Source organism: Fringilla coelebs (assembly GCF_963513975.1).
Source record: "Fringilla coelebs genome assembly, chromosome: 7".
In the NCBI taxonomy this organism is placed as follows: domain Eukaryota; kingdom Metazoa; phylum Chordata; class Aves; order Passeriformes; family Fringillidae; genus Fringilla; species Fringilla coelebs.
This window is the reverse complement of record NC_140035.1, coordinates 33,911,018-33,926,297: the sequence shown is the minus strand read 5'-3', so window position 1 is coordinate 33,926,297 and position 15,280 is coordinate 33,911,018. Positions and strand designations below refer to the sequence as shown.

Genomic DNA, 15,280 nt, shown 5'->3' with positions numbered 1-15,280 from the left:
CTGCCCAAAGGTACTACTGTCTGTGAATGAATACCCACAATATCTCACAGACTTGTTGCTCTCTTTGGCTGTTTCTGAGTTGTGTTTGATACTACCACCTGTTGTGTCTGACACTACCTGAGGCCTTTCATTTACATCACCTTGTGCTGGCTCACTTGTGCAGGACAGGAAACCCAGAGCAGAGCCAGGGAGAAGAGGCTCCTTGTTATTAGAGCATTGCCCAGCAGCACTGAAGCCTTTGGAAGAGCACACAGATCTGAGCAACATCTGAAGTCAAGGCAGCCCAGCAGTACCCTTGCTGCTCCAGGTTTGGAAAGGGCCCAGCAATAGCAGGGTTAATGCAACTGGATCAAGGGAAGCAGATCCTACCTTGTCACGAATTAATTTGGACAACATCCTGGTATCAATCCCATACAGTGCAGGCACCTGAAGAAACCCAAGGTCAAGTTAGAGAACAAGCAGCTAAAAAAATGGAACAAAGACAGCAGCCAGATCACTTTTATGAGAACATGTTACATAATCATAGAACAGTTTGGTTTGGCAGACATCTTAAAGCTCATCTCATTCTAACCCCCTGTCATGGACAGGGACACCTTCCACTAGAGCAGGCTGCTCACAGCCCCATCCAGCCTGGCCTTGTGTTAGGAGCTCAGGCTCTCAGCAGCAGTCTTACCAATGCTGCCTCACTGCAGTTCTCCACTTCTCCTCCTTATTCCCACTCATAAATAGCTGAGATGCTCAAATCTAGTTTCTGCTCTAAAAAGCGCAAAAAGAGCTCACCTTTCCATCCAGGTCAGTTCTCATTGTGCTGTTACATCTAGATTGCTCACCTGTTCTTCTTGCAACCACTCTCCCAGGCTCCTAGTAGCCTGCCAGTGGCTGTACTCATTGCTGTAATCCTGCACCAGTAAACCTGAAACCTGTAGAGAGAAGAAACATCATTTTGCACTAGAGGATCACCTCTGTGCTTATCCTGTACCTTCAGTTTGCACTATAGGATCACCTTTGTGCTTATCCTGTACCTTCAGTTTGCACTATAGGATCACCTTTGTGCTTATCCTGTACCTTCAGTTTGCACTAGAGGATCACCTTTGTGGTTATCCTGTACCTTCAGTTTGCACTATTCAATCACCATAAACCATACCATGGACAGACTTCAGGCTAGCTCATGATTGTACCTGGGCATTTTGACCAGGAAATCCATAGAAGAATGTGCCTTGGTAACCAAAGCTGCAAATTGTACTGAGCTGGCAAAATACTTCTTGGCAAAAGAAAGAAAAAGGAAATTTAGGACAAGACAAAATGTTTTGATGTTTTTTAATAAGAAAACTTTTTGCTTTCAAGTAACCTTTCATTTCAAAAGTCAGCTCGATTTTTCAATGGAGTTACTGTATAAAACAGTTATTTCCCCTCAGAACAGATACTTCCAGAAGGCACATGGCTTAGTATAGAAATCAAGATGGAGTATTTTTTACCACCATTCCTCCACAGGATAATATCCAGAAGAAGAAAAAGAAAGGTTGAGGGAGCTATGAGGGAGCCAGTAAACTCTTACACACTCAAGCTGCTGGCACAGCCCTTTGATCAGCACTGCTCCTCCCACTATTACCTTGATCCCATCAGACTCCAGAAATCTCCTGAGGCCCATTTCATCCAAAGCAGCCGTGTCAGGCACTCCACCATTCCCAACTATGGGGTTAGCCAGGGTAAGAATCTGTCCTTTGTAGCTGGGATCTGTCAAGGCTTCAGTGTATCTAGGTGAAGAAACAGTAGAAGAAAAGTACATTGGTCTGGAGTCAAAAGGAACACAAAAGAACTAGTGAAAACAAGACAGGGCTGAATTCCCATATGACAAAAAGACAGAAATGGAATTCATGTGAAGGTATTCTCAGAATAAAAGCAAACACATCTGTGAATATGCCCTGATTTTGCCATTTGTGGTGAAACATTTGACATGGAGAACAAGGAAAGGCTTTGGTTTCTCATGTTTCATTTAAGGAAAGCACATCAACAAACTCAGAGTCCCTTGATTTAACATGTGAAACGAGTACAGAGAGGGCAGGGAGACCTCAGCCCTGCACAGTGTATCACTGATACCAGTTTGGCCTGACCTCTTCCTGGGCACACCCCTGGGCAGTGCTTTGCCCTCCATGAGCTGTAAGAGCTTTCCCCTCTCAGTGGCAGCAGAAGGCTCCAACTGAAAAGCCAGCAGAAAAGAGAGCTGTTTGCCCAGGCTTTGTCCCTTCCACACTCTGGAGCTTGTCTTGGGATGCTCAGGACTGTAACTGCTCTTTTTGTGGGAGAGGACATGGACAAGTCCTTGGGATTCCTCATCACTGCTCTGGGTCCTTCTCTGCCACCTGCTGTGTCAAACCCTGCCATGGTCCCACTGCTGTAGTGTCTCCCAGCATCTCTTCTAGGCAATCTCCATGTTCCCAGCCACAGAGCACCATTCATTTCACCTGACCAGACTCCTAAGTGCTTGGAAGCTTGGTTGTATCCCTGCAGCAGGCAAGTTGAAGACAATGCTTTGGGATTTAGCTTTGCACCCCTGGTCACATGGCCCCAGAGCATGTCCTGTCATTAGCCCCAGAGCAGAAGCCTGGCAGTTTGTTAAGCACCTGCCTGGATGCCCTTCTCAGCAAGGACAGATCTAAAAGCACACTGGAACATTCTTCTGCAGCAGAGGACCAAACCTAGGATTCCACAAAATATCTCTGGACCTAGTAGATCCAATCCCACTTTCAACCACATATAGGGGGTCAGGATAAATGTGGTCTATATGCTCCTATTTTTCAGCTCCAAATTAACAGACAGCCCCTCAGTTTCTCCCTGATTCTGTAGTATGCTCTTGCAACTATCCCTTAAACAATTATTGTCTTTCAACCCAAAACCAGCTGCAATTTAGCAACAGTTGAAGTTATCCCCACAAATATTGAGCCAAATGCATAAAGACACTTTGGGATGAATCTGCCCTGTACAAAATATAATAAATTATTGTCATAATTGTTTAAACAACACCTAATTGGCAACTCCAGACATCTACCAGATATCAGCAAGTCACAAGAGACATTTTTATGGAACACCAGACTTACTGCCAGAAGATTAATTGTCAAACATTGGGAAACTCTTCACAAAAGCAGGACTGGCTGCTGGCAGATATAGACAACTCAGCACACCAGCCAGCTCTGAAAAATGACAGGCTGAATTAACAATGGCCAGAAAATATTTTCAGGTAAGCCTCTCCTGATGTTCAAATCTATATTTGCAGCTGCAGGTAACCAACCACACTAAGTGCAGCGTGATCTCAAAACTGCAGCAGGTACCAGGCACATGGCACAGGCATGCTGGGCATTGTTCTCTCCTCCCAAGCTAATTGGTTATGTCTCCAAAAGACTACTTGTTACTGACAAAGCTAATGTCATTGACCTTTGCATGTCATTTGTGATCAGCAAACAAGGACAGAGAGTCATGGCTCTGGGTGGGGTGTGCAGGCAGAGCTCAGGCAATGCCCAGGAATAATGTCATGTAGAGCACAGAAGGGCAGATAGAAACGCCAGCTCCAAACGTGCTGCAAGGTCTAATCTTTGCTGGGCCAGCACAGAGGTCTGCCTGATTTCAGTAAATTCCTGTCAACCCATTCTCTCAATAAAATATCATGGGAAACATACATTTATTAGAGATAAACACCTTTATGGAGCCATTTCAAACATGGGACATTTTATGGGTTGTACCTCTTCTTCTTTCTTAATGGGAAACCTCCTCTTTTTGTTCCTATACTAAACATATGGCTGCAACAGTAGGTTTAATTTTTTCAGCAAATGCTTCTGAGAAGTTCATCCTCTTGCTTTTCTATCAAAAATTCAACATTTCACCCCTAAAAGAGTGTTCTTGGCCTTCTATTCCAGAGTATTGTCAACATTTCGGCAAGCTTCAGCTACTTCAAGCCTGAGAGCTGCAGGCACATACAGGGCTTTGCCTCCCATTTCTATACCATGAATCAGACCATGGGGGTCCAGATGAGGAGTCATGGTGCAGAGCAGCCTGTTAATCACCCCAGACAGAGCCCATGCTGACCCCACTCAGCACCCAGAAACACCCACTTCACAGAAAGCAGGTCTGAGGCTTATCAGCACCCCTGCACTCACCTCTTGCTCCCTATCGTGACAAACTGCTGCATGCCCCAGCAGCCTGGGCACCTCCTTCACCCTGGCACAGCTGCTTCCTGTGTCAGGGAGAAGGGACAGTGGGTTCCTCTGGATACCCAGATCTTGATCTCTGTGATCAGGAGCAGCAGGTACAGCTACAGGGTTCCTTTCAATGGACAGCAACCCCTGGACTGGCAGGCAATCTGCCACCTTTATGTTCTTCAACAATGCTGCAAACTTCTGTCTTCCATTTCTCTGAATCAATCAAGGTCATGTTCTGTACAGGGGGCTATGAAGATACTTCCTTACATTTTTAGTGTTTTCTCCATGCCCATATGCTGCCCAGAACAGAAGAAATCTCTGTCACAGCATCCTCTCCAAATGATTAGACAATGAGCAAACAACTTCTACTGCCACAGTAACATGTGGAGAGGAAATTAATCCTTCGGGTCCTCCTTGACTTTTGTGATGTGCCAAGATTTATGGCCCATAATCTATCAATGAGAAGAGAACTCTGGTGCCCTCCATCATTCTGATCTATATTAAACAGTGGCTTGTTGGCAGGTATATTAACACAGCCAGTAATTAGTGCTGTCAAAATGCTTAAATAATTGTCTCCTAACGCAAAACTCTGCAAACTGATTCCCTTCTGCAGCAATTTAACATTCTTACCAAAGGTATCATTTTAAAACTTAACCTGTGAGTACTGAGATCTCCAAAGGAGAGCATAATCTAGGGAACACAAAGCAGATGAGCAAAGACAGCTATGAATGACTGCAGAAAAAGCTCAAGCATCAACAACTTCAGAGATATCTTAAATCCCCAAGGACATATCCCTGTCCTTACCAAAAGCCCATTCCTCTGCTCAAGCAGTCCAACAAAAGCACTGGCAGCATTTGGCTGCCAATCTAAGTCAGCCATAGGTTTCTACCACACAAGAAGACACAAAATCATGCTAGGTAAGGCATGAATCTGATCCTGCCCTTTAGCTGGAAAAGCACAGAATGCAAAAGCATCCTTACCTGTGGTGTGAGCCAACAAATTACATAAGAGATGGGTCATAAAGGTGACCAACCTGGGGTGTAAAAATTTTGCACTCAGAAGCCAAGTTCCATTACCAAGAAGGCTGAAGATGCTTCAAACCTCTATAGCTGATCTGGGCACTGGAGGGAGAACAGACAGCTTCTCTGCTCTAACCCAGAAATTCAGTAGGAAGTGATCAGATCCCTATGTATCTCTTTATCATCATTGGATCAGCCTTTAAAGGTGCTTATCACCACAAATGCTTTGGCACAAGGGGTCTGCCTGAGACATCTTCATTCATTCTCTCTCTCTCTGTACTACGATGTAGTAGAAGAAAATATAGAAAATATATAGAGATAAATAAATAGAATAAAATAATAGAATAATATAATAAATATAGAAAACTACCTGCCTGGATCAGGACCCTAAAAGCTTGGAAAAAGCAGCTTTCAACAAACTTCCAGAGAAGTACTGATGCTTATATGCCATTTGCTGTTGCCTTACCCAGAGAGCCCCGTGTTGAACACGACTTCCCCTGCTGTGGAGGATGGATAGCCAAAAGAATAGCCCTTCATCTTCATCCCATCTTCCAGCACCAAGTTTGCTGTCTGCACCTAGAGAAAGGCACATGAAGAGACTCAAACACAGGAGAAAAGGCTTGATGTTTATACAGGTAGCACCTAGGATACCTGCCTTTCATGCCTAGCACGGTAAGTATTTCTGCCCTTCTCCCACTCCCAGCTGCCAGACATTACTTCTTTTACCAGTCTGATGCCTTTTTTATTTCTAACTCTTAGGAAACATTGTTATCCTAATGAGCTGGCAAACCTCACTGCAAGCAGAGCATATGCTGCTATTACTGTGGGATCACCCTTCCCTATGGCTTAGTTCATTTTTTCCACATATGACATCTTGCAATTTACCAACATCATAACCCTGCAGGGAAAGGATCACTTGCCTCCTCAGTGTTTGCTCAAGGCCTGCTGCTGACTCTGCTGGCTCTCACCCAGCTCTGACCTTTGATAGGTGCTTAACTTCTGGTGCAACCATGCAGCAATGCCACTAAAAATAGGTGTGTGTTTAGTTGAACTGGTGTCAGACAGCAAAATTCAAAATAGCAGTGTATTCTGCTGTAGGACACTGGACCAGGAACTCATGGATCAGATGGATGCTCATGGTCTCAGCTACCTCAGGGACAGGCATAAATTGTCCCAGAAGAAGCAGCTATGAAACAAGCAGCCTAGAGGAAACCATGCCTCTTCCAGAGAGGGTTCAGCAGAACTGGGTCCTACACTAATTGAGGGATCCCTTACAGGCTTCATCACTATTTTACAGCCAAGTCAAGTGGGACAGAGTGAGTTTTACAGAAGTCTTTAAGAGATTGATTGTCACAACTGGGTCTTTGCACATATCAGACTAAATGTACCACCCTCTTTGGCCCCACTTGGAAACTAAACCTTTGTTAGCCTGTACAGGCACTGGATGGGAAACTACCAGAGAACTCCACCTTCTCATAAATAAATAATGACTACATGCACAGCAGAAGTGACAGAATGAGTTGGGAGATTCCCTCAGACAGCAAGATCACTGGTGCCATGCAGAGGAAGAGAAGGAGTAAGCAAAGCTGTAAATAAATTTGCCAATGAATTCCTGGCCTAAAAGAATTTGGACTATGACTTTCAGGACCCTGATAAACCTCCACCTCTGGAAGGCAAGCAAAGCTGTCTCCCAGGCACAGGCAGAGTGACCACCAGTGCAAAAATCCCAGTGGTTTGTGCCACAGGAAATGTTCCAAGCATGTCCAGAGGAAGCAGCTCCGAACATGATTTAGCTGCATGTTGGTTTCTTTTACAGAACTATTCCTCTTACTGGGATTTTTAAAAGAAAAATCAAGATCAATTTGCTGCAGAAAGGAGCTGGAGAGCTACTTTCCATTAGCTGTAAATCAGATGAACAATCACAGCAAGGAGAAATTTCATTCTCAGTATTGAACATTTTGTAACCATCATGCCAAACATTCATTTAGAGCCCCTCTGCAGTTACAAATACCACACAGATCAATTACTAATGTACTGCAAAATACACTAAAAATCAAACTGAACTGCCAAGTAATTGAATTCTGTGCATCTGGGATGCTTTTAGCCTTGCCATTTTTTCCTCATTAAAGTCAAACACCCAGTCATTCTCCAAAGATTTAGCCATAACTTTTGGAACCTTCCCACACCATTGGACAGTTTAGTCAGCAACACCAAAATCTCCTCCCTCCCCAGTTATAAACAGAATTTTTGTGGTTAAATCCCCTAGGTTTAGGCCAAATTAAAATGACAGGTTGGTGGGCTCCCTAATCTCCCTGCAGAGAACTGCCAGACACTCGAAGCACAGCACAGAGGTGGTGTGGGTGCCTCCAGCTGGGCTTTGGACAGCACCTCTGCCCTTTGGGAAGCCTGGTGAAAGCCCAACCTGCTCTGCCCACATGGAACACTGTCTGCTGGACACAGTTTCTCCCAGCCTTGGTGTTAAAGGCTGGATCCCTTCCCCCAGCAGGCCACAGTTTGAAGTCCACACAAACAGCATCTCCAAATGGGTCCCACCACGGGGCACTCCTTGGGGCAGTTGCCTGAATTGTGGTCCTGCCACCAACCCTGGCAGAATCCTCCTGGAAACAAAGTCCACAATGGTGGAATGACCAGAAAATGTAAGATTCATCCAAGTGCTGAAGGCTAAACCCCAGAGCAATCACTGTGAGCTCCAGAGCCTCACACTCACTAAAGAACTTAGCAGGGATCTGCATGGCCTTCCTCCCACCACTGCCCACCTCCCTTCTAAGCCAGACAGCACAGAAATCATTTCTGTTGAACAGAAGCCCTTATTATACTAGTAGAGCCCCTACACAGTGTTCAGGTAATGGAGAAAAATGTCCCTGAGCAACCATAAGCTGCCTGCAAGTTCAGCTATAGCAGGGGATAGATGTTCAAGTGTTTCCCTCCCTTCCTTGATTTATTATTCTTAATTAAGTGGTTGGTTCATTGAGCATTCTCAAAGCAATTATTCTTGCTTACATTTCCAGTGGAGGTGTTACCATGTCCCTAAGCTGCCAGCCTACCTTGTTTTGTCAGTTTTGTTTTTAAGGTGAAAAGTGATTTACAGGCTACAGAGAAAGCCTGTTGGCTCAAGCAGAGATCAGTTGGGAGAAATACTTACTTTCAAAAAAAGAACAAGCAAGAAATAAACAACCCCCCAGAGCTTCCATGAGGTCCTTTTGTCTTCACCCTTCTCAAAAGCATCCTCACATTGCCTCAGATAAATCTCTGCTGTAATCTCAAGTAAATTGTTTCTACCACACCTACCCAATGTAAGATATGCCATTTGCAATCTGATTTCTTCTTCCTACACATCAGTAACTTCACCTTTAGCAGAGGGCCCTGTGCTCTAGAGAGGCTGCAGAACTCTTCAAGAGCTTTGAGGATGAGGGTGGCTAACAGGAAGGGTCATGCTGATGTCACATTGACAGATTTTGTGTATTTTGTCAAAGCAGCTTGAAGAGTGAACTAGTTCAGGTCCCACTTCACTAAGCACTTCACATATCAGGTAAAGAAAACACTTAAGTTAAAAGAAAAACAAACCTAAACCCAGTAAGAAAGTAAGAAAGCAGATGAAACTAGCTCCAGTTAGTTCCCTGCTGGAGCAGCTCTTCCCATCTAAAAAGTGGATGATAAAGATCCACAAAAAGCTCAAAAGATCTACAGTACAATTCCACACAGCACAACTTCTCTGCCACATTTCTTGGCTCACATCTGGCTGGCTACAGAACAGCTGGCATATCAGAAGCAGAGAAGAATCCAAGCTTCCAAGATTCCTTCTACAATAAAAAGCTGGTGCCAGGACTGATCCACATTTCCCTCTCCCAAGACCAAATAGCCAGCAAAATAGGAGTAATTTTCTCTGATAGAAAAATCAAACTGATTCTTACTCTTCTTGTGAGTACTATGCCATCACAGGCTGGAAATCTGTCTGGGCATGGCTAACAGTCAAGACTTTCTTTGCCAACCCTATGTATAACTATCTGTATCTATCTGATTTTGCTCTGGCACATTTGTTTCTGGCTAACATTGAGAGAAGACAGGGAAAGAAAAAACAGTGAGTCAAGATGAGTGCTTTGGGATACACCAAAGAAGCCTCACACTTAAGATATTTTTTGGGGAGAAGCACTGGATTCATTCCTTTATCATCCAAGACAAAGAAAAGCAACATGGTAGAAAAGTTACAGTTCCTACAACTTGAACTCTCCTCAAGGCTATTCACAACAATGCCACAAATATTTGTCCTTCACAAAATTCAAAGGAGAAGAGTGAACCAAGCCAGCTGAGATACCTAGCACAAGTCACTGAGGATCCATGGAAATGTGCACTGCTTTTCCTCCCCCACAGTAGCAGTTCACTAAGTTCCCCCATCTACATGGGAACAGGCCCCATTTTACATCCCCTTCATCTCCAAAATGAGGAGTGGAGTACCTTGTGACTCACCTTTAGCTTCCTCACCCACCTCTCTACTCTCCTTGCAGTCACTGTCCCATTTCTTTCCACCTGCCTCAAATATATTTGAAGAGTCTTTTCACAATAATCTGAAATAGTTTCTAAAGCCAGCACAAAATTTTCCTCATCTCCCTCTCTTTCTGACTACATTTTTAGCTCATTCCTGGTGGTTTTATAGCTCTCCCAAACCTCTCCTTACAGAGCCAACTGTACTGCTACAAGCCACCTATTTATTGCTCATACTACCTTTACATGCCCATTTAACTACATCGGCCTCAGAAGAGCATTAAACAATAAGAGCTTCAGCCAGCAGTCTCTCTGCCTATTCCTGAATTTTAAACAAGCTTGATTAACCTGAAACCAGTGATGCTAAACTGGTTTTATCCCTACTGAGAGCCCTGAGGGGTCTCTGGTATGCTCTCTGCCCCTCTTTCACTCATGGATGCCCATCTCTTCTTTAGAATGAAAGGATGGGATATAATAGGGAAATATGGACCTGTGAGTCCCCACATCTAACACAACTCACCTACCATGGTGTTTCCCCACACAGGGTGAGCTTAAACTGGACAGAATACAAACTTGGGAGAAGTATTTTTCTAAAACTACCAACTCTCCCTCATGCTAATATTAACTTATACACAGGTTAGATGTTTTCATTATATTTTGTTATGGTTCCTAAAATAGCCCACTGAGAAAAAGCAATTAAAGGCAACTAATGCTCATTTAAGCCTGCAATAATGGAAGAATGAGACCATTACCTAATACTGCCATTAGTCCACACACAGCATCATGGATCATGGAATATCTTGAGTTGGAAAGGACCCACAAGGCTCATGAAGTTCATCCAACTCCTGTCCCTGCACAGGGCAACCCCAAGAATCCCACCATGTGCCTGACAGTATTGTCCAAACCTCTTTAGCATGCTTACATTGCATTTCATTCTTTCCTCAAATTTCTCAAAAATACCCATTACCTCTAGGGCTGGTTGGAACACCAAACCCAGCCATGGGTCACTGCTTGCTCACTTTTCTCATAACTAGATTTAACTTCCACACTCTGAAGCAAAGAAACTGGGAACTCACATGCTGAAGGAAGGTGTATAAGCAGGAATCCTGAATTATCCTGAATTCCTCTGCAGAGCAATTTTTGGTTTAAAAGTATCATAGAATCATAGAATGGTTTGAGTTGGAAGAGACCTTAAAGTTCACTGTGTTCCAATTCCTTGCCATGAGCAGAGACACCTTCCACTGCAAGGTTGCTCAGAGCCCTGTCCAGCCTAGCTTTGAACAGGGATATGGCAGCCACAGCTTCTCTGTGCAGCCTGTTTCCAGGGCCTCACCACCTTTGCAATAAAGAATTTCTTGCTAATATCTAATCTAAACATTCTCTGTCAGCTTGAATCCATTCCCCCTTTGTCCTGTCAAATAACTGCTCTGTTGTGAGGAGCTCAGAAAACTCCTGAAAAATGAGTGGCTGTGGGACAAGGAAGAGAAATCCCAGTCCTCAGTAGACACAAGTGATACTGATCAGCCCCCTAGACCACCCTGCCAGGTAAGGCAGCACCTGCAGTCCAAGTCTCTCTATGCTCTTCCCTCCAGTTGCTAACTCTATTGCACTGTTCATTCAACACAAAACCTGTGCAAAAAGGCCTTTTCAATGCAAAGTGCATGCTGAGAGAGCTCACCAGCACTTCAGTGCTCCAGCACTGCCACAGAAAGTCCTATTTCACCCATTTACTCCAGCTCTGTAGCAAAGGGCAGTAGAAAGCTGGGGAAATCAAGTGAGTGGTCCAGCCCCAGTAAATCAAGAGCTGATACACTGATGCATTCACAAAAGTTGTCTACCTCTCCAATTAACCTCAGAGCCATACTTTGAAAATGGATTCTGTATGGATTCAGTAGAATTATATGCTTCAAATGATGCACAGTTCTGAATATTCAGCCAATTCATTCTCATATGGACTGAAACTTCTGTTAGCTATCAGTCCTGTAGAAGGGTGAGGTGTTTCTAAAGAAAATATCACATATTAATTAACTGAAACCTTGAACTTAGACCTTTTGGTATAATTTACCCTATAACTTCCATTCCAGACTAGACAAAAAGTGTGTTTGCTTAGCTAATAAGACCATGCAGCCAAGCAACCCCCTTGCTTAGTGTTCAGACAAATTTCCTCTGGTTCATGTCTCTAGGTAAGCCCTGTTATCTGCAGCAAGTTATCTCTGCATGCCAAACACATCTATTAAACAACAGTAGTTCAGTCACTGTTACCTTGATGCTCAACAGTCTGGTACCTGTCCTTGAGAAACTCCAGTGATCAGCAGACACATTGCAAAACTTCAATCTGCCTTTCAAAGTCTTCACCACTTTGCAAGCTGTCAAAATTCTTGTCATCTTGAAAGCTGCCAACGGGTAACTAAAGTTTAAAGCACAGAAGAGAAAACAAAAATCTGCTTGTATGGATTTCTTCAAGATTTGGTGCTGACAATATACTCCTGTAGATCACAGGGGAAGAGCACAGAGGCACAGCAGGAGCACTGAAGTGACTGTACAGCTCTGCCCTCCACCTCCCATTTATTATGCCATTAAAACTCCCAGGTGCAGCCCCACCTCCTCCCACCCCTCCTCAGAGGGGTGCTTGCTAAGGCACCCTTGCAACATTTCTCCTCCTCAGGCTGGTCTCTGAGCACTGTCACAGGGGGTTTTAACACCATCTGGAAACAGCAAAGCCTGAAAGAGAAATCACCCCAAGAATACAGGAGCATGTAGTGGCAGGATAAGGGGGAGTGGGTTCAAACTGAAAGAGAGCAGGTTTGGATTAAATATTAGGAAAGAATTCTTCCCTGTGTGAGTGGTGATGCCCTAGCACAGGTTGCCCAGAGAAGCTGTGGCTGCCCCATCCCTGGAAGTGTTCAAGGCCACATTGGACAGGGCTTGGAGCAACCTGGGATAGTGGAAGGTGTCCCTGCCCGGGGCAGGAGGTAGCACTGGATGATCTTCAACATCCCCTTCCTACTCAAACCACTCCATGATTCTGAACAGCACAGGCTGTGCACAGTATGGTTTTGAGAGCTCTCAATGTGGGGTCTGCATGCTGGCTGTTGAACAGCCTGTGGCTGCTACCAGGATGTGAAGCAGGAAGACCAAATCCCATGGAAAGGTGAAATCTTTATTCTGTGTTTGGAGAGCATGCACTAGCACAGGTTCCAAAGTGCTGTCTGTCCTCGAATAAATGAAAAATAATTTTTTCACAACAAAAAACAAATGGTTCCAAAAGAAGAACATCTTTTGGTAACATTTCAATGATCAACACTTGAATGAGGTGAATTTTTCCACATATTATTCCCAACTACAGATTTTGTGACTAGAATATTTTGCCTATAACACTATGCTCTTCATAAAGAATAATACTCCTCATTAGCCAGAGATGAAAATGCCTCATTAAGACAAAAGCTGGGAGAGAGGTATGCCCATTTATTATTCTTCAAGAACTAAAAAGAAGAAATCTTTTGAAACCCAGGTGATCAAAGTTTTAATTGGCTCAAAGCAATATACACCCAGATTTTTTTGTGCAGCTGAAGTAATCCTTTACTTCGTTCTGCTGTAAAGGATTCTGTAAAGGATTTAGGTGACTTAATCAGTGGCATTAATAGTCATCACTTCTTTTTGTGCAGTGGTTTGAGATTAGTCTAAATTGACACCAGTACCACACAAAAATATTTCCTCTGCAGCTCATTATGTATTCACCAGACTGAACAGTTATGAACATCATAAAAGGTAGAAGAGAGGGCAACAGATTTTGGGTACCCTGAATGACATGAAAAGCTTTTTGGATATTTGAATGAGAAACATAGAAAAGGTGCAATTCCAGATGATTGAAAAAGATAGAGATAGGGCAGACAACAGCCTGGGTGTAGAGAAGGCTCACTGCTTCAACATGGCCTTTACAGGTGTGCAGAACCAGGAGAACCAAGCCCACAATAATTCCTGGTAACTGTGGTTTAGGGCATATCTTCTTGTGAGAAAAATTATCTGGCAATCATTCTGATTTGTTGAAGGCACTTGAAAGACTCAGATTTTGCTTTTTGCAAACAAACAAAAACAAATAAATACAGGGAACTAGAAATGTTTGTGTTAGCTCTTCCTCCATTTGCTTGGCTCTAGTCTGTGATCCAGAAGCCACAGCCATGCTTGTAAGTGACTGGACTGCAAAAACCTCTACTTTGAACAAGAAAGGTCATCTTAATACCCAAACATACGTGAGCTCACACATGCAGTTCAGGAGACAGCTTTTTCCAAAGTAACATTTCACATTATGCTAGCTTGAAACTGCCAGGAGTGCAATACACAGCACTTGGAAGGTTATTTGTTATGGCAGTACTGAACAGGAAATTCCACACTCCATTTTACTCTCTGCCACCATCAGGGAGTGACTTTGGGCCCTGGGCTACATGTTTGAACCAGAATAAAACTATGCTGACAGTTTCAGCACCCTAACTGCCAATTCCTAACTTCTCTCTTCCACCATGTGAGCTGCAGTGAGGCTGTACCACGAAGCTGCTGGATCCACATAAAACCTCACCCCTTCCTTCCACCACGAGGCCATTCATGAACACAGGGCATAAGGAATGAGCAGAAAATGGACCATGCCTTTTGGCAGAGTGGTGCTGTGCAGCTGCAAACAGCTGCATGACCACATGCACCCTGTGTTCAGCGTGTCAGGGATCTGCTGTACACATACAGACCTCACGTGGCAGCTGCATGTTAAGGATTAAATGCTAAATGGGTGAACAACAGGCAAAAAAATAGTTTCCTTTATCACCTACAGAGCAAGGATATTCCACTGACTACTGCTTTATATTTGACCCTGCTGTCTTCCCTATTTTTATTATCAAAATTGATTAAGCCCACCTCAGACCTTCTGAGTTGAAGAAGGTTATAACTCCACTATAAGAGTTTTAAAGCCTCCTCCATGATAAAGGAATTTCCCTCTGCCAAAACCAGAGCATCCAAGCTATTTGTCTCACTGCCAACATGCAAAAAAAAAAAAGGTCACAAACTATTGCCACCTTAAGGCCAGAAAATTTATAATGCATTCCCTAAAGAAGCCTCAGCTCTGGAAAACCTGTTAATGCACAAACAAACCTTCTGTGATTTGGCTAGATTTTAAGTGTGCTTTTTATATAACATAAAGACCAGAAAAGGCAGAATCACTAAGAGATGGAATCAATAAGTGAAAAAAAAAATCAAAACCAAAAAAAACCTAAAGAATAGTGGAAAAAGAGCAGAGACCCATGGCTTTATGAAAATGCAACCACACTGCCTAAGCTTAGAACTTAGCAGCCAGGACATGACTTCCAATTGCAGCAGCCCTACAGATAGAAAGTTTGGGCAGGGGCTCTGGAGGAAGGATGTCAGTCAGAGAAATCAGCAATGGAAGATTTTCAGACAAGAAAAGCTCAGATACTGGGGGAGAAAGGTGGGAAATTGCAATTCTGGCCTAGAGAAAGGCAGAGCGCCTTTTGCTTCATATTCAGTTACACTATGGTACAGAGAGAGACTGGGAGGAGGAGAGCAAAA

General features: G+C 43.7%; 1 protein-coding gene across 1 annotated transcript in view; it reads right to left on the bottom strand.

The window, feature by feature from the left end:
• The window catches only part of CPS1 (carbamoyl-phosphate synthase 1), a gene marked incomplete at both ends in the record, with an annotated part of 94,341 nt that extends 82,247 nt beyond the window's left edge, over window positions 1-12,094 (bottom strand). The window contains 5 exons of the mRNA XM_084209012.1: window positions 370-426; window positions 831-920; window positions 1,610-1,754; window positions 5,676-5,785; window positions 11,972-12,094. Of these exons, the coding sequence (XP_084065138.1) occupies window positions 370-426; window positions 831-920; window positions 1,610-1,754; window positions 5,676-5,785; window positions 11,972-12,094 (525 nt within the window). The remainder of the gene's footprint in view (window positions 1-369; window positions 427-830; window positions 921-1,609; window positions 1,755-5,675; window positions 5,786-11,971) is intronic.
• Window positions 12,095-15,280: the final 3,186 nt, after the last annotated feature.